We start from the raw sequence: 21572 nt of genomic DNA on the forward strand, positions 1-21572 counted from the left end.
TCTGTAGCCTTGTGTCATCCAAATGCAGCGTCCTCAGGAAAAAGGTTTATTTTTGAGGTAAATCTTGCGGTCCAGACTTTACCGAGTCATTCGAAGGCCTATGGAATGCCGCGAAAGCCTGGCTTAGCCCGGCTTCCCAACAAACTGATAAAAACCTGTGTTGTAAAAACTGAACTGACCTGCTGGTAGTTTTCTTGAGGCGCTTCTAATGCGTTATCCTCTTCCCCGGCGGGGAGAGGGGAGCGGGTCCTTTGTGCAGGGCCGTGGTGGGTTGGGCGCTCTGAATGCTGCCCTGGACGCGCGCTTCGGGCTGAGGCAGGAGGGGATTGCTTCCTCGCAGGTGAAGGGCTCGTTCCTGCGAGCGGGACATGCTTGTTCTCATACCGGGGAGTTCAATCCCTGAGTTCAGAGGCAGGCATCTGGGAAGCATCTTGCCTGAAGCCACTTCCCTTCTCCATTGTGTGCAATTTGCATTAAGCAGATTTGAACTCTGATTAGAAAAACAAAGTGAAAATCTGGAGCACAGTGAGAGGAATAAAAGTAACAGCCCAGACACGTTTTTGCTGGCAATCACTGTGACCGTTTCAAAGGGGTTTAGGTTTGGGTTTTTTTGTTTTGGTTTTTTTTTTTTTTTTTTGGTTCCATTTTCTAAAATCTGTTCAGTTTTGGCAAGGAATGGTCCACAGTTTTGCAATAAACGCTTCTGTCACAGCTCTGATCTCAGCTGGTGCAGAGCAGGAAGCCTGCGTGTGTTCCCTTTGCAGCAGCAGTGGGTGTGCAGAGGTAGGAGATGGACCTGGCAGGGGGAATTCGGCTTGTGTTCCTAGTGCTGCTGCTGACTTGCCATGGCTCTGGGCTCCTATTTTATTTCACCTGCCTGTCTGTTAGATCCAGACTGGTTTGAACTGAGCAGAGCAAAGATACTTGCGGCGGGATGCGAGTCATTTAAGACACCTTAACCCACACGCTGCTTTTCCTTTAACACGGTCAGTCTGTTGCTCAGTGTACACGGGTTCCCCTTGCTCTCCGCGTGGTTTAGGCCCTGGGCACTGCCCAGGAATTCCACGTGCCCAGCGCTGCCCTTGCTCTGGCCTGGAAGGGAGCAGTCTCCTCCTCTCTTTTCTGATCTCTACAGTAGATTATTTCTTCTTTTCTGAACTCTGACATGGATTTTTTTTTTTTTTTTTTCCCTTTTCTGATCCCTACAGTGGATTATTTCCAAGTGTCTGGATTAGGCAGGACAGGATAGAGAGGATTCTACTGTTTGGGCCCAAATTAAGAACAATAGCCCCAAATAAAAATGTTCCATTGCTCAATGGCTTGCCTGGTGGCTGTGCTAGCCCCAGCCCCGGCCCATCAGGCTGCTTTCTGTGTTGTTGCTTCCCACGGACTCCAAGTGTTTGCAGTCTTCCCTGCTCTTATTAGTTTATACTTGGAGTTGGGGTTCGGACTCTTTCTTCCACTGTTTTTCTAGTCCTTACATGTCTTTTCTGCCATGCAGTCTTGACCATAGCAGGTGCGTGCCATGCTGTGAGGTTCTCTCAGGAATCTCTTAGCCTGTTCTTTACTTGCATCTTCTAAAGCGTCGACTACAGTAGAGCCTGCTAATAAGCATCTGGCTGCTGCTGGTCTCATGTTATTTCTGCTTAGCATTTACCCTTTGTTTGCCATCCTTGAGGCACTGATTAATCTACTGATGCAAGTTATTAGGTCCTGATCTTCCAGGTGAGATTTCTCCATGAGATGCTGGTAAATGTGTAACTAAGGTGGTATCTTGTGCTTTGCTCCTTGCAATTCTCTACATAGGATCTGTAGAGGGATGCTCCTGCCTCCTGCTGTGCCTGGGCTAAGGCTAAAGGATGCACAGGAGCTGTGCAGAACTGAGGAGTCGCACCTAAGCGTCCCACGTCCCCAGCAAGTGTCCTTGACTTCCCAGCCTCGCTTGTCTGACTTCTCCCTGTGATATTTGCAAGGATTAAAAGCAAACTGCATAGCTCTGCTTCCTACCCCTTTCCCATAGGAAAGGGCATGTCTCTCCTGGCGAGGGGATAGGTCTAGCTCCCCTCAGTGTTTTTTGCAGAGCGGGCTGCTGCCGGGCTCTGTTTTGCGACCCTCACCCTGTGGTGCCTTGCCCCTGGCAGGTCCCGTGCTGGCAGAACAGCTCCCAAAAGCGTGGAAGTAAATGGAGAGCAGGGAGGAACGATTCTCAGACTTCACCATCACTAGCAGAGGATTTATTTTTTTCAGCTCCCCCCTGCAGCAGAGAGCCCTGACTCCGGTTGTTCCTGTGCTCTAACCGAGGCTCCGCGTTAGCTGAGAAGAGGAACCACGTGCAGATGCGCCTCCGCTTGTGGAAAAGAACAGCCAAGGGCTTAACTGCCCCTGGGCTTGGCGTAGCCAGAAGTGCTCTGCCGGGGAGCCCGGCGCCTCAGAAAAAAGCTCCCTGCTACCAGGGGCAGCTGCCCCTGCTCCGAAGGGAGCTCGGGTCGGCCAATCTTAGCTGATCTTAGCGCTCAAGTGGACCCTGGAGAGAAATCGAGCCGGTGTTTAAAGGCCCAGCTGCTGGCGTGTTGCCCCTGTGTGCGCTACGGCCCGGGAGAAGCATGGGAACCATCCGAAACCTCGGTTCCTCTTGTTTCTGATTGTTTCTAAAAGGAGAGAGGTGAGGTTGATACCTGGCTCTCACAAGTTTCTGCCGCTGCTGTGCCCTGCTAGGGGTTTTCCCATGTGACTAACTGAAAATCAAAGCTTTAGCTGAGTGACAAAATACCCGGCACTACCCCAGCCAACCTCAAACAGAAATTGTCAGCAATGGAAAGCCTCGTGCTTTAAGGCGGGGGCAAACCCCCGTATAATATATACATTATAATATAATATATAAGCCTCGCTTGGGAAAGACAAATTAATAGAAATCTAGTTAAAGCAGGAAGTATTCTTCTGTGCCTCTGTGTCTGCCACTTTCAGTTCTCATGGACTTTAGATACTGATTGGGCTGTTGAACATTAATTAGAGGGATAGAAGTGATTTCTGCTGCAGTTTACTATTTGCAAATGTTTTGGTTGCTCTATAGATAGCCATCTGTGAAAACAACTGCCATGTGTGTTTCTCATGCCAAGAAGCCAAATTCTATTTTCACGCTACGCTTTATTCAATCCAGAGCAATCCATTGAGTAATACAGTGCTGTTCTAGCCCAGAGAGGAACGCGGCCTGAGGGATCAGGACAGAACCTTCCACGTTCTGCATTTGCAAGCGCTGTACAGGTTTTTTTGCAGCGGTGACAGCGCAAGCTGAAGGCGCTTCCTGCTGCCTTTGCTCCTTGTGATCAAGACCGGCTTTGTTTTAGAAAAGGTTTTGCAGAGAATTTCATTTGCCTCCCTCCCCACCCCACAAGGCAGAAGCGCAGCAGACCTGAAAGCGGGATTTGCCGGGACACGGCCCCGGGTGCCATCTGTCCCCCGTCCCCCCCCCGCTGTTCCCCGAGACCTGCTGCAGAGGGAAAAGGGAAGGATTTCTGTGTCGCTGTTGCAGCAGCACCCCAGGGTGTGCTCACTAGCACCTGAAGAGCCTCAGTTCTGGGTCATTTGAATTTACACACTGCAACTGGAGCTGAGGGTTGAAAGAGGGGGCGGCGGCCCCTCGGGAAACTCTTGTGGTGGTCACAGGTAAGTTACTCTCCGTCGCAGAGAGGGGAGAACTGAGCACATCCAACTACAAGGGCGGGGTAGCCTCACTGATTATGGCAACTCAAACACCGAAAGCGTTTTTGATTCTAGGTATTTCAGTGGCTGGCTGGATCGAGGACCATCTCTTTAGCTCAGTTCCTGGCCAAAGCAGGGACCGTTTTCCTTTCCCTCCCCCCTTTCTCCCTCCACCTCTTCCCCCAAAGCAAGCCTCTCCCTCCTGCAGCGTGGCATACATACTCAGCGTGTCTCTGCACTCTACTGGGGCAGGGGGTGCAGCTGGAAGTCTTTAATTAACAAACTGCTCTACAGAGATTCTCTCGAGGTTTACTTCATGCTTCGTTGAGGTGTTTGTTCCGTCTTGTTTCAGGGCAATGCTACTCCAGCTCGGAATAACAATCTTCATCCTAGATTCCACGGTAGCAAAGAGAATCACTTAAACTACCTGTCTGGTTTGTAAATCTTTTTATTAAAAGAGTTGTTTTTTTCTTTTCCACAGTAGTAAAGCTTTGGCACTTACAGTATAAAAATAATCACTGATCATAATTACACCAAATTCCTCTTTGTCAACTGCATACTAAGTGTCTTCAATACATTTTATTCCCATATAAAAACACTTGAAGGTCAGGGGAACAAAACTGATAAATAACAGTATGAGATATAAAGATACAGCTAGAAAAATACTAGGATCATTGAGAAAGAATTAGGACTGTGCATATTTTAAATATCACAGTGATTGGATTTGCTGTTCCTATCTTATTGCTGGCTGCACGCTTATGTGAAAGCAGAAGTGTTTGGTGGACTTTCCTATCGCTAAACCTCAGTGATGTTGTACTCAAATGTTCTTTGCATAGCATGGGAACCTTCAATTTCGACATCTTCCTTCCCCCCCTTAAGATTTTGATCCCCCACCGATTTGTCATTGAGCATCTTCCCCCCTTTTTTTTCTCCTTAAATTTGAGAATACTGACTGGTAGTCAACACTTTGAGGAAAAACAAGACAATCGCTATCAATCATGAGAAAAGTCTGAAAACACTCCAAGAGTGGCGCTTGGAGAAGCCGTGAGTTGAGCTTAAGCTGGGAAAATGGCTCCAGAGCAGAAGGCCATTCTCAAAAGATGCAGTTTTGCTAGCATCACTCCAGTTTGGATGGTAATCGTGGCAGATAGATAGGTATTTATACTTTGGTTTGTCTGTTGCCATTGCCGCAAGAAGTCTTGCTGGATGTTACTTTCCCCGTGGATGTTGTGTGTCTGCCTGTACATCTAGGGGCATGAAACACTCAATGGGGCAGTTGACGTTCTGTCAGGAGGGAAGGAAATCAGTTAGCGCTCTGTCCTGGAAGGACGGACACTCGTGGGGTGTGGTTTGGGCTGAGAGTCAGGTGTCAGCTCGTGGAGCCGGTGAATCCCTCAGCACAAAGCACAAGGGCTGGTGTACAGCAGCGAGTGTGAAGACCGGGAAATCGCTACGCGCACCTCCGCCAGAGCATGCAGGCCCGGCCCAAGGCTAGGGAAGGAGAAGTGGCGCTGAGGGGAGGGTGGCACTGAGCACTGGGTGTGGAAGTGTGAGCTCAAGCGTGCCTTCTGTGCCGGCGCGCGCTTCTGCCCGCGCAGAAAGCTGCCGCGCTCCTCTTAGCCCCTGTCCGCCCCGTGCCGCAGACCGGACTCGCAGGAAGGGGAGGGCAGAGAAGGAAACTGTACTCACGGTGTTCGTGGCCTGGTGGTACCTCTGTGTAAACTGGGTGTAGGTGTGGCCGGCAGAGCCTTCGGGGGCCACCTCCACGCTGGGTCTGCGGCAGTTGTCACAACGCCAGCCCTGGAGAAGCGACCCGCGCGCGCCGGTCAGACCACGCTGCTGGCGAGGGCCAGGTTGCTCCCGTTTTATACAACGCAGGCCCCAATGCAAGCACTTAAGCTCTCCTACTCATTATTTTTCTTCCAGGGGCCAGGCATTAGGCACCACCTGACCTGAAACCCGGGAGTCTTAGGGCTGCACTTCCAGCACAGCCTCCTCTCCCCAGTCCTGCTTACCTGCTGCCCTCCGTAGCAAGTGCAGGAGCAGATGGCCCCGAAGTACTCCTTCTGCCACTGCTCTCCAACTTGGTACATCTTCCCATCATCGTAGCACGTGGTCTCATCTGGGGGGGGGACACACAGGAAGAGCTCAGCTGCATGGCCTGTGCTTGGTTTTAAGCACTCTCAGAGCAGCTTGGTGATCCAGCTAGTGCGCTCTCCCTGCGGGGCCGCAGGCTGGCAGGGGGAACATCAGGCAGTTTTACAGCTCTCCCGCTTTAAACGAGAGCATGAGGGTATTTGCCTGACAGGAGCAATGCAGTTTAATTCCTAGCGTGAAGCCTAGAGGCTCTTCAGGCACCAGGCCCTGCAGAAAAGTCCTGTGTTACTGATTAGGGTAATTACACCCCTGAGTGTGGTGACATGTCCCTCTTGTGTGGCTTCGGGGCTAAAGGCAGAGAGATGCTGAGTGTGCGGTGACCTTCGCTAATAACAGGGTTTTCTTTTTAAGCCCGGGAACGGCAGGTTTTATGCCTCCAGCTCTTGTGAGAACAGATTCAATCTGTCACCAGTTCAGCCTCCAAAACCTGAATCGGACATAGCAATACCCCGCTCGCCCCCGTGGCAGGACCTTAACGAGAACAGCTCAGAGATGCTGAAGCTTCCTGAATGGGAGCTCAATTCAATTAACGTCAGAGGGGAGACTTACGAGGTTCACACTTGAATTCTCCTTTTCCATTTCCAAGGCAGGTGCAGCTCATCATCTGGCCGTTCTCACCCTGCCGGTCCCACTTCTCCCCGATCTTGTAGTTTACACCATTATCGTGGCACCACTCTGGAGAGGGCAGAGGAGCAAGAGAAGCAGGAGTTAGCCCCCCACACTGCAGTGACACAGCAGGGGGAGAACAGCTTGGCAGTGACTCGGGAACCAAGAGAGGGGTGGGAGAAAGAATCTTTTCAGCTCCTGGAAGTCCCAAGGAGGAAATGGGTTCAGCTCCTGTGGCTTTTAACTGCTGAGGACCCTTACAGCTCTAAGAAACAGCTCGAGGCTCTTAGGAGAAGTGTAAGTAGGATGTGACAAAGAGTGGGGAGGGGGAGAGGAGGGTTGGCTAGTAGGAGAGGAATAGAAGTGAAAGGGAATTTAAGAGACATGGGCTGGGAAGGAGGGAGAAAACTATTTTAAATGGAACAAAACACCAATAAAACTGTATCACAGAGACTGGAAAAACACCCTGGGTAAGCCATGTGTAGCAAATGATGAAATACAAGTATTAAGCCCATAAAACAAGTGTCTTCCCTGCAGTCACTTCTCTGAGTTTATGAAAATTACAGAAATACCCTCTTTGCTCAGGTTACTGCACCATTTAAAAGGACGATTTCAAACAGCTGGATAGGTGTTGTGTTAAACCACTCCATCGCAGACTTTTGTTCCACTCCCTTACATGAAGTTTGATACCCTTCCATGTAAACCACAAGTCCTGCAAAGAATAAAACTTAGTGCCCCAGCAGAAGTGTTGCCTGCTTGAGAGAGCTTCAAGCAGCAGCTGACAAAGTCAGAAAACTAGTTCCGCAAGATGCTTCGCAAGTGCTGTCTGCAATGCAAAACAGGCTCTGTACTGGCTGTAACAGCCACTGAAATCCACACAAGGTCTGTCTGGCCCAATACAGCGGCGTATGCAGTTAGGAGAGGAGAGTTCAACCATGATTTAATACTTAAAGATGTCTTCTTAAATGACTACTCAGATACTGTCACTGAGGCATCCTGCCTATCTCACTTGTACACCTGGCAAGGGTAGGGAAAACAAACCAAATGTTTAACTTGGGTGAAAAAGTCATGAATTATCAATACAGTATCGACTGTTGCTGATGCAGTGAATGGCAAGACTGCCTAAGCTGCACGGCTCAAAAGCAACCAAAGTTTTCCATCGTTTCTCACGATGCAAAACACCGCTTTGGTTTAAAAACTTCAAGAGCCTGCATTCATTTGCATCATGTTTGGATCAGGCTGGTTCTGTCAAACGTGCCATTAGTGCTCAGGGAGCTTGGGGACGGGGGCAGCCAGCAGCCAGCTACTCACTAGAAGAATCGCATCTGAAATGACCGCTGCCAAAGCCTAAGCACTGGCACCAGAGTTTAAAGCCTGTTTCAGATAAGCGCTCCCACTCCTCGCCAATGGAATAGAAGGAGCCAGTGTAAGTGTCGAAGCAGGTGTCGTCAGCTGGCTGGTTCAGTCCTTCAGACACTGGAACAAAAAGAGAAGAAACAGGCATCACACACGGTAATGGGAACTACTGAAAGAAAGAATGTTTTTCATTGAATTCGTGCCTTTTTTTTTTTTTTTTTTTTTTTGGAATTTACAATCTCCTGCCAGCAATAGAGCCACCCCATGGGCATATACTTGATGGTTCTGTCAGCAGTCCAGACTCCCTGTGATTTATTTTCCATTTGCATGTGTCAGAGCAGTTGAATGATAAAAAAAACCTGACACGAAGGCTATTTTCATTTTGATTTGCCAAGTTTCAAGCAAGTGTGAGTTTTTGCATTTGCTGCTGGAGAGCAACCACCTGACTTAGCCTGTTTTTAAGAGAAACACGCTGTGAGATGCTGGGCAACAGCAGGAGGCTGGTAGCTGCATTTTGGGGGGGGGGCACTTTAGATTCTAGCTCATGGCAGGGAGATGGGAAAAGGAGACCAGATCGCGTTGGACAGACTGGATTTCATACTTCAGGTGTGTGCCTTGAGTGGAAGGTGGGTGTTTTACGACCACCAGTTCAGTGTGTGATGATCAGGGGCAAGAGTTAATGCTCTCAGCCTGTATCTGTGACAGATACAAGGCAACTGGGGTGCCAGAAGGGGAGAAACTGCCTTATTTGCCAGGGGGGTGGGGGCAGTAGGAGACTGCCTGGAGAGGCCTAATGGGTAGACAAAGTAAATCCTTAACTCTTTATTTCCACTTCTCTCATCCTCTCCTCCTCTTTGTCTTGACCTCAAAATACACCCAGGAGGAGATGGAGGGAGAGAAAGAGTTGTTGACCAGACTCCTGTGCTGGTAAAAGCAAAGCCCAAGTCCCACAGGGCGTGTGTGGGCTCTGGGCTTTCCAGCTGTGGCAAGTGCCATCTCAGACCACAAATACTTGTGTGGTTGGTCACACGGCTTCTAAGCGGTGCCTGTTTGTGCTTAATCAGCGTCTCTGCAGGCAGCCTGCCCTGCTGCCAGACCTTTGGGATGGTCTAGTGGTGCTGCTGGCTAACACATACAGCGGCAAATGACTGACAGAGCAGTTAAGCTGGCCACCAGCACCTTCCCGTAAGCATGATGTGTTTTTGTGGCAACAGATCTTTGCTGCTGGGCAGCGGTCCGCAATCCCCAACTTCCTTTGAGAGCAGCACATACCAGATCTCTTGCTCTGTCCTGGGCACTGACCCCAGAGGAGCGTATGGAGCCTTCAGAAGCACATTCTTCGTGATTCGAGAACAGATCAGAAACAGCTCCAGCCACACCGGCAGTGTGTCAGTTAGCCAAAACCAGCGGACCTCACAAATCATTTGCTGTCAACTTTCCTGGCCAGGAGAAGTTTCCTTTCTGAACTGTTCTCAAGCCTGGGCACCAGGTAGGTTGCCTGGAGGAAAGGCAACGAGGCAGGGACAGCAAAGGTTCACCTAGACCCCGTAACGCTTTTACTCACCAGTATTGCCAACTGTGACCACCTCCTCCAGCACCTTTTGCCTCCGGTGGTCTTTCAGGGCTTCCACTATGATGTTGTAGGTGGCCCCTCTCGTAAGACCAGTGAGCGTAGCACTGGAGGAAGTGCCAGGAACCCTGAACTGCAACAAGAGGCAATGCCAGGTCACCGAGAGGTGACTCCTTAAGTGTCCCCCTCACTCATAGGAAAGACAGGGTGTTTAGGTTGGCTTCTGTGCTCTGTACCGTGCCCGAGCCAGCCCATTCCCCTCAGACATTCTGAGAACTTCAAATGATACCAAGGTAAACCTGACTATGGTTTGTGAGGGCTCTGTTATTACTGCCACTTCAGTGAAACAGAAACCAAGGGAGACAAAGGAGAAGGGCTAAGGGAGTCTTTGGCTTGGAGAAGTAAAACCTCAGTCTTTGAAAGTCCCAATTGTCTTCCTGACTGCCCCCTTCCCTGGTGAAACGTTGATACTGATGGCATTTCAAGGGCTTTCTGGTCTAGCAGTCTTATCCCGTGGCCTTCTCCATGAAGGAGAGGATGGAGGCTTTTATCCTCCTCTCAGCTGCACGTCAGTAGGACCTTTTAAGCCAACTCCAACTGTCATCCCCTTCACACAGTAAAGGGCTGGACTCCCACGAGACCTCTGCTGCCACAGGTGAGGCTAACACCGTTCCTGTGCTCAGACAGTTCAGTTACCTGCAGAGTGTCTTCATCCTGGCTGACTGGCTGGCATGAGATGATGTACTCGGAGCTCTCCAGCAACGGCCTCCAAGAGATGGTTGTCTGAGAAAGAGCTTCTTGACCCGTGGTGTCGTTGCGCCTGGGCCCACGGGAGTGAGGGTATGAAGGTTCCACTATGATAGGCACTTGGTACCCAGGGATTTCAATTGCTTCATCTACATTTGGTGGTTGCCGCCTTGACCCCGGCCGAAGGGGAGTTGCTGTCGTGGGTACAGGCCGCCTGTAGCCGTGCTCCTCAAAGAAGACTTGTTGACCCTGGTGTCCTATTGTCTGCGGGTGCCCAGAGGTGCCTGGAAGTTGGATACCGTTTCCATTGTCATACCTATTGTTTGTGAGGTAAGGGGTCCCCTCGTCAATGGAAGGTACGTCGAGGATGTCGGGTTGGTTGGGGTGCGGTCTGGTAATCAACGTGGGAAGCTCATCTAGCCAAAGAAAGGTTAGAAGCCATAAAGCAAAGCGTGGCAAATTAACAACGGTTTATTAAACAGCTAGAGTGGATGCTGTACACCGCTCGGAGCATCGAAGATTAGCAGTCATCCCAAGGTGCAACACACTTTTTATGACCTCACTGGGATTGTGAAGGTAATTTCTATCTCTCCCTATATTTAGGTACTGTATATTTATACGTGTATCTTTCAGGCACAGGCATAAGAAGTGTGTTGGTATGAAATTTTCATACAGCTGAGCAACAGTTTTGAACACTGCAACCCAAAGAAGCCACCACTGCTCAAATGGAGAAGAAATGATTACAAGAGATATTCACAGGTTATCGGTTGAAGAGAAATCACTGGTGTGCGGTAAGAAACTACCTCCTTGATCACATTTAGATATACAGCTGATGTTTCGCTTGCTACAGGTGTCTCAATCTCGCACTGTGGAGGCTGTGAAGAGAAATGCACTGGGCAACAAGTGAATGGATTTTGCCTTTGATGCCACCATGTGCTAGATAGAAATGCGAGTTTTGACTCTAATTTAATTATCAGTTAGGTACCCAGGCAAGAATCAAGCACCAAACGTGTTGTTCTGTTCTTAAGCGTTCAAACGCAGTGAAATGCAGTTAATGTAACTTCAAATCTTACCTCCTTCATCCTAGAAAGGAAAAACTCCTTACAAAGGCTATTTGACTCATAAAAAGTGCGTGGCTGAACGGTGTGAACACGGTATTTTAAATAACATTATTATTTCAGTCCTGAGATTGCATTCTCCAAGTGGAAGACGTAACCTCCTATTGGCACACAATAATCCAGAGCTTTGTTTTACCTGTCCTTTTTCTGCCAACCAGTGGTTCACTCTTTTGATTGTTCTTCACAGCAATGATGTAGATGATGTATTCGGTTCCTGGTTCCAAACCTAGGGAGGAAGGACATCAAGCAGTCTTAAACTCAAGAGTTGCTTTTCTTCTACGATTATGTGTGGGATGTAAGGCAGAATGAGAGGTGGGTGTGGCTATAGTATGAGTATGTGCATTTTGGATCTGAAGTTTTCAGAACAGTACAGAGAGTCCAGCCTCTGGCTCCTCAGAGCAAGTTTCAAATCTGACCGTGTCAGCTGGGATCATGGACACTGCAGACACAAAACCTAATGAGTCTTCAGAATGTGTGACCGATGGGGTGCCAGAGTCATGGGCTTTTTTCCCTGAATGGAGGACAGTTGTTTGTTTCCACTGCCACCACATCTGTGGATCATTCAAATCTGATGGCTGATCTGGTCAGAGAAGCGTAGTGTGTTTGTAGGACAGGTGTGCTTATAAACCACTGTCATTAATGGAACAAGACTCTCTCTTTCTCTCAGTTGCCATCAACACATTTTATAATTAGGCCTTCTCCCTCTCTTCAAATTTAAGTGTTTCAGGTGAAGCACTCCCAGACAAAACGAGACAGGTACCAGTTATAGTAGCCTCGGTGGTGCCGGGCCGGGGGCGAGGCAGAACCTCCTTGGCAGGCGAGCCAGGTTTCTCGTATCTGATGATGTAGCCTGTGATCTTGGCTCGTGGGGGCTGCCAGGTAGCCAGGAGGGAGTTGCTTGTGGTTGTAAGGAAGCGCAGGTTAGAAGGAGCATCGATAGCTAGGTGAAAACAAAAGGAAACAAGTCAAATGCAGGTAAAGGCAAGCACATTCTTCACCTGAACTGCACCGTCCAGCACCCTTCTCAAACTCAGGAGTAAAACATAACACTGTAAGTCACAGTAAGTACGATATGTAATCGGATATGGACAACTTCTGCCTGACCATATGTAACTACCGTGTGTTCGCACGAGCAGAAAAGACAGACAAGACCATTACCAGTGGAGGCATCAATCACTACTGGGGAACTGCGTGCATTCTCGTTCAGAGTGTAAAGGTAGATCTTGTAGTCATTGCCGGGTTGCAAGCCTAAAATGAAGTTGAAGCAAAAATGTTAGCTCATCGGAGGAAGCAATCTAAAAAGGGCATCAGAACGTCTTTCAACAACTTCTTCTTGGAGATTAGTTTTCATGACCCAGCTATTTTTTCCCCACCATTTGCTCCTACAGTATTTCTCATCGAGGAAATTCAACTACAAAACAAGAGCGCAGTGTGCCTTCTGGTGTGACCCTGGAAGCTCCTGCACCCGCAGAAGCACCTCACTTACCCGTGATAGTGAAAGTCCTAACATCAGGGCTGATGGTCCTTTGAATGGGGTTCTGGCCACTCGCTGGGACGGCATCCACTTGGAAGCCAGTGATGGTCTCAGTCTTGGTTCTCCAGGTAATGGTGATGGTTGTCTCGGTGGCATCTGTCACACGGGCCCTGCGAGGGGGACTCACATCTGCACGAGAAGGAAAAGGTCTCCTGTCAGGACTGTGGGGATTGTGAATCTCACCAGCAAAGGCCTTTGCTGGAGCTTTGTATAGAGCCCTACTTTTGAGACAGAGCAAGATCTCTGCCTCGGGGCCTCTGCACCTCTCATGATACTAACTGGTCATTTGGGGAGAATCACTACTCACTTTCAAGAGTGGTGACCACCCCCTGGGCTGGTCGGCTGGTCAGAGAGTCCTTCAGGGCATACACGCTCACTTCATACTTGGTTGCCACCTGGAATGGACAAAGTTATACCGTGTTACGAGAAGGACCTGGCCACAGCAGGAAATACTCCTGCCCTCGTCCAGTGTTTGGTGGAGCCACACTTCTCGGTCACCAGTTACTGAAGTAGGAAACCTTAGAATGACTGAAATCAGTGAAGGATTGATGGGACAATTCTAATTATTTCCATCTGTAGTAAAAGAGCAGACACGGACCCTCAAACAGTGTTGTTGGTAACACTAGTGGTGCACATGTGCACATCCGGGAGCAGAGGCAATCCTGAAAGAAGCTTCTTTGTCATCCTGCAGTTTGGAATTTGTGCTTCAAAGCTGATTCTTCAGGAAAAAAAAACTAATTTACGTCCTGTTTCTCCTGGGGTTAATGGATGCCATTTGCTCTGATAAGATCCTCTTGCTGTGAAGAAAAGCGAATGGTGGAAGTTACAGCATGGTCTTTCGTCCTTGACTGCATCAGACCAGGAGTCCACTTAGATTAGAATGTTTTTTTTAAGGCTCATTTTTGAAAATGATTCGTAAAACTCCTTAAAAACAGATCGGTAGCTTTTTAAGATACCGGGAATCATAAATGCAGTGATTTTCAGCCTTTTCTACTTCAGGAACTCCCGAAGTGTTTCCAGTGGAGAAGACTGCTATATAGCAAATTTAAGCCTATTCACAAAAGACTTGATTTTTTTTTTTTACTTACATTTTGTAGAATTCTTAAAAATTGGCAATAGACTGCCAGAGCTCCCATTTCACAGCTTGAAAACCTCTGCATTAGGTCACTTTATCTGACCTCTTTTGTGAAAGATGAGTAAAAGCATTTGACTGGGTTAGTGTTGATTGTGAACCTGATAATTTGCATGTGATTAAGGCCTCCAGTCTCTCTGTACTAAATGAGGAAGGGAAAAGAATGCAGATTCAGCAGGCTAATTCCTTGCCTTTTAAGAGCTACGGTAAAAAGTAGTCACAGCTGACAGCTAGTCAGACTTCAGAGTAAGACCCTTAGGAGCTGTAACCATCTACTCCAGCTGAGGCTCCTGACCCAGGAATTTGAAATTGCTTCAGGTTTTCCTAACGTCTCCTTCCCACAACACAGTCTGCATTACACAAAGAAAAGAGTTACCATTAATCCAGACACGACAGCAGACGTACTGTCCGGCGAAAGGTTGATCTCTTTCATAGGACCAGTCTTTTCTTTGGGGTTCACTCTGACTCTGTAGCCAGTGAGGCGAACGTTTGGTGCGTTCCAGTTGACGGTAAGACTGGTGGGAGTTACCTGAGTAAACTTCAGGTTTGTTGGAGGTGGGATTGCTGCAAAAATCCGGTTTGGCACATGGTTAGTGTAAAGAAGACAGTCTTGGATACAACAATATTCTCTCCTGAACGAGAACAGTTTTAGGCCTGAAATATATGGGCAGGAGAGCGGTGTGCCTTCTGCCAACACAGGTGTGAAGCACCGTGGAAGGGGACAGGGTATTCAGGAGGAGATTGCCAAATCTACAGTAACGCTTTTCAGCAAAACTAAAAAGATCTCGCTGCTTGAACCCTGAAGTTAGGCAAGTAACAACACTTGCTGTGATACAAGGTGACGGCTTTGGGAGGTGCTTAAATCTGTAGTAGGACAGTCTGTTTTAATTCTTCTGCCTGTCTGCTTTTCTTCATACAGCTAACAGTTTAGTCCTGCTTCACTTGCCTATCTCTCCCCATTTTTAAAATACAATGGAAGATTTACCAAAGTCAGTAGGAAGCAGGCTCAGGAACTGCAAAGAGGATCTAAAAATACTGCAAATGCAGAGGGGAAGCATTTTACAGCCACTTACACAAGTGTAAATTACTACACAGAGAGCAAGGCAATGGAAAAGCAGAGCTGTGGTGGCCGTAAGGCTCATCACACAAGAGTCTGTCCATGAGCTAACACCTCCGATACCTTTAAAGACAAATGTTTGCATAAAGAAAGAACCATCCATTGAAACATTTTCTTGCCTTACTGTTGGCAATCCTTGGGCTGTAAACAGGGGAAAAACATACCTTACCATAGTGGCTGCTATTAGCACACTGCTGTTAAGTTTTCTAATTTTAGGGAGTGGAAATACAAGGTAATTCGCCCTTGTTGCTTTGCTTAGAGCTCTATCTAAAGGCCATGAGAGTCAATGGAAAGTCTTGAATGACCTCAAATACACTTCTGAACAGCCCACAAAGGGTAAACCACAGAGAGCGGGTTTTAAAAATTACCATATTTGCATTTCTGGCAGGTAGTCAGCCAGCTGTTTCAATCATTACAGCACTTTGCTTCAGTTTAGTATAACAATCTGTACACTAGGAACCACTGTCTTCATTACACCCCTGGAATTATAGTGCCAACTTTTCATCCGCAAACGAACGGGAGAGCTTTATTACAAAGGTGCTACCTTTGTAATAAAGACACATCTGGTAGTGCTGGAAGCTTTGCAATGGATTCCATGTTGCTGGGAAGTAGTTACATCTCAAGCAATTACCTTCCTTTTCCATTTTCGCAAAGGATTTGTAAAGGTATTCTACGTGGAGTTGGATCAGACTGGCACGTAAGGGACTCTCCTGAACGGAGCACGTCCTCTTCTTGTGATGTGAGTGCAGGGAGTGGGCATGCCCACGGAGCTGTAGTCCTTCGGGCAGCGCCAGTGAAGGATCTGGAGGCTCTGTGAGACCTGAGGGTTAAGCGATCTCCTAGCCCTTCAGGCTGATCTTTTGCTCCACCCAACAGCGAGGACCCGGGTGGGGCTGAAAACTGCCCTAATCTCTCTGTTGTTGGTAACTGCCTCTCTGCTTGCAGGTGCCCCGTACCATAAGGACAAGGCAAGAGCATTGCGAGAGGGTGGTTCACTGTGAATTAGGCTCTGCGACTCGGGACCGGGCATTGCTGATCCATTTGAGGCCTTGGAGAAGGCTGTAAGGTAACATCGCTCCCTCCTTTAGAATCTGCTCCTTCAATCCTGCTGCTCTTTCCTGCCTTCCCTAATGCGGACGTCGGCTGACTCCGCCGGCAGCCAGCTCTCCAGCACCAACTAAGCCATCTCTCAAGAGCAATCACACCCCTCTGGCTGCCCCTGGGGCTTCCCCGGCAGGGAGCTCCAGTTGCACATGGAAGCACACTTTACCCAACAGGGCAGAAGCCGCTGCTGCCATGGCCTGCTGGGTGGTGGAGTTAAAGGTGTACCTGTGGACTGGGTCCCAGTGAGGGGCAGGCTCTCCATGTCATCGTATATGGCAACGATATTGATAGTGTACTCAGAACCTGGCCTGAGGCCATGCAGCTCAGCAGTGTCTTCTTCGCCACCTGGGGCCGGCAATAGCTCATGGATTCCATCCTCAGGGCTTGAGTAGGTCACCCTGTACCTGGTGACTTGCCCCTGCGGGCTTTCCCAAGCAATTTTGATGGAATCAACATCCACCTCAGTGAATGTTAGTCCTTTAGGGCGGTCAATGTCTGTTAGGCAAATTAACGGTAAGAGGTTATGTGATAAAAAGCAGGTTGTGGGTGAGGAAAATAAAAAGCATTTCTATCACATGCAAAGCAGTTTTCGGTTTTGCGCGGGAGAGGGGGCACTTGATTCTCCTCTGGGCTGCACCTTGCACACATGCTTACACCCGTGCAGAGTAAGGCTGAGAGTTCACGGGTGCCGGACAGCAGGAAGGCAGTCTTGGCCTTGTTGAAACCAAAAGGACTGGCATTCCCATCCTCAAAGCAGCCAGGACACCAACTCGAACCTATATCTGAGTCCCCTGGGCACTAAAACCCTTTTTACGCAACTCCAGCAGCATTAAGCTACCTTCAGGTAGTTAAGAGACAAAAAGAAACAGGAATTTTAAGACCCGTTTCTACCATCAGAGCCAGTAGCTGGTTCCTAGTGCTAGAGGCAGCCAGACAAACCCCCTGGCTCAGGAAGTTTGGATTCGTGCTGCCTGTGCTTTTCACTGTTGTAAGCTGCTGTGCAAAGCACCAGTTCAAGGAGAATCAGTCCCGCTATTTTCTTTCATCAATTAATATCCAATTAACACACTTATCAAGAAAACAAATTACTCAGTAAATTATATTTTTGAATCAGTTAGAAACAAACTGTGTTTCAGCTTTGTGTTGAGTGCACAGGGAATGTCCACAGGTGCAACTGGGCGATACGCACAGTTCCCAATTAGACCAGTTCATCAGATTTTCCTAGCAAGGTGGGAGCTCAGTGCTAGGCAGCGAGGTAAGTGAGCCTTGCTCCACAGAAGTCTAGTGTGGCTACCACAGAGCTACACCCATTTGTTACACAGGATTAGAGGATCTGGCAATTTTTTTTTTATATTGGATCCAAATTAGGCTTTTCTATAAGATTTCAACTTTATTTGCCATGTTTATATTAGTCCTGAATTTTCTACATTTTCTAGTTGGCAAAGGTGATTTTTGTCCCGGAATTTGTTGCTTTGAAAATGACGGGGACTCTCTTCCCATCTCTGCAAAGCTTCAGAGAAGCTCCTCGTGTCGTTAGGACAATTCTCTAAGTATTTGGGGCTGAGCTGTGGTTTTGAATACAAGCCTGAGCACGAGAATAACATGCGTGCAAATCCCTACCCCAGAGGTGTCCCTGAAAAAGGCACTTGAGATCCGAGATATCCCTCTGAGTTACATGTTCCCTCTTGCCTCCTCTCTGTGTCCAGAGCACTGCTGTTCTGTACGGGCAGATACAGCAATTGGAGGGCTGAGCTGTCCTTTCTCTTGCAGTGCTTCATCCCAAATTCTTGATGTAACTCATGCGGTTTCTTTTACTCCCTTGCACAGGGTCACTGTTCCCATGCCCAGGCCAGTCCCTTAACAGGAATCACCTTTGCCACCTAGCTCCAGAAAGGAGATCTTTGCACATTTTTTCCACCGATTGGCTGACGGCAAACAAAACCCCCAAAAGACTTTGTGGCTTTAGTGAAAGAAAATCAGAAGCACAGCACTTTGAGGGGGTGCATTTTGCCAGTGTTTGAGGGAGAAGGACTGCATTTTTGCCAGCATCTGCAATTTAGGGGCACGGTATTTGTCACAGGGCAGACCACCTTGCCTTCTCCCGGAGACTAGGCACCTGCCACTTGCTTTCACTGGGAACCTGATCGCGCATGGCAGATTCCAACATCAACAGATAACATTTGTTTCGTTACCGTGAAGTGAAATACGTACTGGTGACAGCTGTCTCAACCAAGGGGAGGCTCTCTCCGTTCTGGTTCTGAGCATAGACACTGACCATATACTCAACTGTGGGCTGCAGACCTTCGATAGTGACTTGCGTTTGATCTGGCAGGAAAGAACAACGTTAGTCCATCTGCAGCTGCACAGAGCTGCAGAGAACTGGTCTCTAAGCGGCCCTGAATGAAGAGCCTGTATGAGCCTATAAGCCATACTGTGAATAAATGTCATTAGAACGAGACAGGACTGACATATCAAGTCTGCCTTTTGCTTGCACTGTGCTTCTCTGGCTATGCGTGACAGGGCATCTGCAATTTGTACCTGCTCGAAGGCCCCACAGCTAAAAGGGCAGGTTGGCACAGTGCAAGAAACAAAGCAGGAGAAGACCGGCTGTTTTCTGGGATAAGACTGACCATTAACCCAACTGCATCGCAAGCATACCCGAGTACTGATCTCTGCAGATCCCACAAAACACACAGTGCTGCCAAGAGCAGCCCGGCAGCTGACCTGGCAGGCTCTCTGGTAGCAAGGCCAAGCCCAGAGCGTATGTGACTGAGTCCATGCTACGACCAAGAGTCACGTTATGTGACCTTCAGAAGGATTGCAGAGGAAGTCTTGCTGGATGATAGAAAATCCAATGGCATTTCTTTGAAATTTCAGAGACACCAAGGTTGCCAGGATCAAACCTCTGCAGCACAGTTGTGTCAAAGAAATGTGAAGCTTTTGGGGCAGAAATTTGCCCTAGCTTCTCCTGGATGGGACCCAGCTGAAGTCAGAAAGGTGGCAAAAAATTGCACAAGCAGGAGAAAGTCTGGCTTCAAGCATACACCTAGTGCCCAATAGTGTTGATTCTAGCGGTCACGTCTTGCCTTCTTTACAGATCTGGTGAAGGATGTCAAGGCACTCTTACCTGCAGGGACGTTTTTAGTTTTTGTGGGCCCGTGTCCTTTCTTGGGGACAGCTGTCACGCGATAGCCCGTGACCGGGGATGTTGAAGGGAGCCATCGGATGCTGATACTGTTGTCCTGGACGTCAGTAACTTGCATCTGTGATGGTGTGTCTATTTCTGGACAACAAAAGTAGTTTTTTCTGAGTATGTTGGTACAGGAAACCCTCCCTCCACTGTTGCCCCCTAGCTGAAGTTTATTTTGCTCTTCCTTTTCTAGGCTGCACTTCTTAGAACAGAAAACTCATGTTGCTATTTATTTGTCCTTCATGTTAGCCTAGAAGGAAAAAAAGCCTTAACCATGTTGTGTGGGTGACTGACCTCATATCAATGTTAGTCGAAGATTTGTGTTGGTTTAAAGGCTACTAAATGCCTTTATCTGCAGCTAGGGTAGGGCTAGGATTAGGCTGTATCCAGATCAGGAGTGAGACAACAGTCCTGGAGTTAGAAAGTCAGGTCTCACTGGGATCACATAATATGACAGTGCACCAGAGTTAAACCAACAGTGACCCCATGATATGAAAAAGCCCAGCAGGATTTCCACTCTGCAATAAGCAGTCAAATATTGCTTGTATCCCCATCTGGGCTCCACAGGGTCTCCCTCCTCCAAAAGTCCAAGTCCACGATCCCCTTCTATGTCATGTCATTACCGTGCTGGGACACCACGATACGCAGCTCCACTGAAAATGATGGGTTTACAACATAGGCCATGACTTCTAAAAGAACCTGGGGATCAGTGATACAAATTTATGGGGACAAGCCAACACAACGATGTAGGGTTTGGGGTTTTTTTTCCTTTTTTAATTTGTTTTGTTTAAACAGGTCTCACCTGTTTTGTAGGTGACAGTGACTGGCTTGCTACTGGCAGGGCTGTCTCCACGGCCAGTTACAGCATACACAGTGATGGTGTAGTCTACGCCAGGTTTGAGGCCAGTGATGGTAGCAGTAGACATGGTGCCAGGCACTGTGAACTCCTGCACGGGGCTGCTTCCACCTAAGGAGGGTGAGGTAGAAAAAGAAACGTAATGGATCTCTAAATTATACATTTTAAATCATTACGAAAACCAGAACAATCCTATATTCCTCAAGCTGAAGAGAGGACCCTCTTGATTTCAGTGGATCTTGGGTCAAAGTCTTTTTCAGATCAACACAAGGAAAAGAATGAAACACATGTACAGAGCCACCTCTGAAATGACTGCAGTGTTCCAGGTGCTCTTTCTTTTTGGTAGACGAAAAATGATTTGCTCTCCTTTTTTTTTTTTAAAAAAAAGGCACCTATATTTGACAATCTTCTCTAAATATAAAGAATCTCAGGGGATACAAACTTGCCTTTGCTATTTTGCGTGGCTTTCTAGTGGCCTCAAAATAGAGCTTCTGGTCTGTTCCCAGCAGCCTGCCCTCACCTGTTTCACCGTAAGTGATCCGGTAGTATCTGACTGTCACTGCAGGAGCATCCCAGGAAATCACAAGGCTGGTTGGGCTGGTGGGGGTCACTTCCAAGTCCCTTGGAACATCAGAAACTAGAAATATAGAGAATTGAGAGAGCGTTTAAATACAGTTAACGTACATCAGCTACATCTTCCACCTATCGTGTTGTGCTCCTCTGCTACTCATCTGTCTCAGTTCTAGCTCAATGCACACACCTCTGTAAGTGATGTATCTGGTCAAAAACTACCCAGCATTGGACTATATTTAATTTAAAAGTTCTGCTGGCCCTAAAGACATCTGACTTGATCTGAAAGTAGCACAGGCCCTCCCACCTTTTTCTAAATCAGGCGCTGCCTCAGTATCACAGGCACTTCCCCGCGAGCAGAGTTTCAGCAGCTGGTGGGAAAGATCTGGTTTAACAGCAACTACTTTGCTAGAGGACACCCAAAATCCCCACGGTAACTTTTACCCAGCGTTCTCTCAAGGCTTACCCGTTGTTTGTTGGCCGACCAGGGGCACGCTCTCCTCCCTGCCGTTGACGGCGATGATGCTGACCACGTACTCAGTCCCTGGAAGCAGGTTGGTAAGGGTGATGGAGTTCCGTGAGGGGGGCACACGGTCCTCCTTGGGCCTGCCAACGCCATGCTCTGGGTGATGCCGGATTTTGTAGCCCGTGATGGTGGCACGAGGAGCAATCCAGTGGACGGTGAAAGAGTTAGCAGTTATATCCGAGAAGTCAAGGCCACTGGGGGAATCAAGGCCTGGGTATTTCAAAGAGACAAGAGACTCAGCTCAACCCAACTACTGGTCATCATCACCACTGCCACGTTTCATTATGCTC

The 21572-nt window shown here is 48.3% G+C and overlaps 1 protein-coding gene across 1 annotated transcript in view; it reads right to left on the bottom strand.

Moving 5' to 3' along the window:
* Positions 1–4131: 4131 nt before the first annotated feature.
* Positions 4132–21572, bottom strand: part of FN1 (fibronectin 1) — a 54342-nt gene continuing 36901 nt past the window's right edge. The window contains 19 exon segments of the mRNA XM_042808472.1: positions 4132–4983; positions 5389–5499; positions 5715–5821; positions 6406–6531; positions 7774–7938; positions 9383–9521; positions 10085–10551; positions 11390–11479; positions 12014–12193; positions 12412–12501; positions 12740–12916; positions 13095–13182; positions 14296–14483; positions 16366–16635; positions 18352–18465; positions 19268–19423; positions 20133–20297; positions 20707–20823; positions 21223–21492. Coding sequence (XP_042664406.1) covers positions 4909–4983; positions 5389–5499; positions 5715–5821; positions 6406–6531; positions 7774–7938; positions 9383–9521; positions 10085–10551; positions 11390–11479; positions 12014–12193; positions 12412–12501; positions 12740–12916; positions 13095–13182; positions 14296–14483; positions 16366–16635; positions 18352–18465; positions 19268–19423; positions 20133–20297; positions 20707–20823; positions 21223–21492 — 3095 coding nt within the window. The 3' untranslated portion in view covers positions 4132–4908.

Source organism: Tyto alba, unplaced genomic scaffold (assembly GCF_018691265.1).
Source record: "Tyto alba isolate M040663 unplaced genomic scaffold, T.alba_DEE_v4.0 Super-Scaffold_7, whole genome shotgun sequence".
NCBI lineage: Eukaryota > Metazoa > Chordata > Aves > Strigiformes > Tytonidae > Tyto > Tyto alba.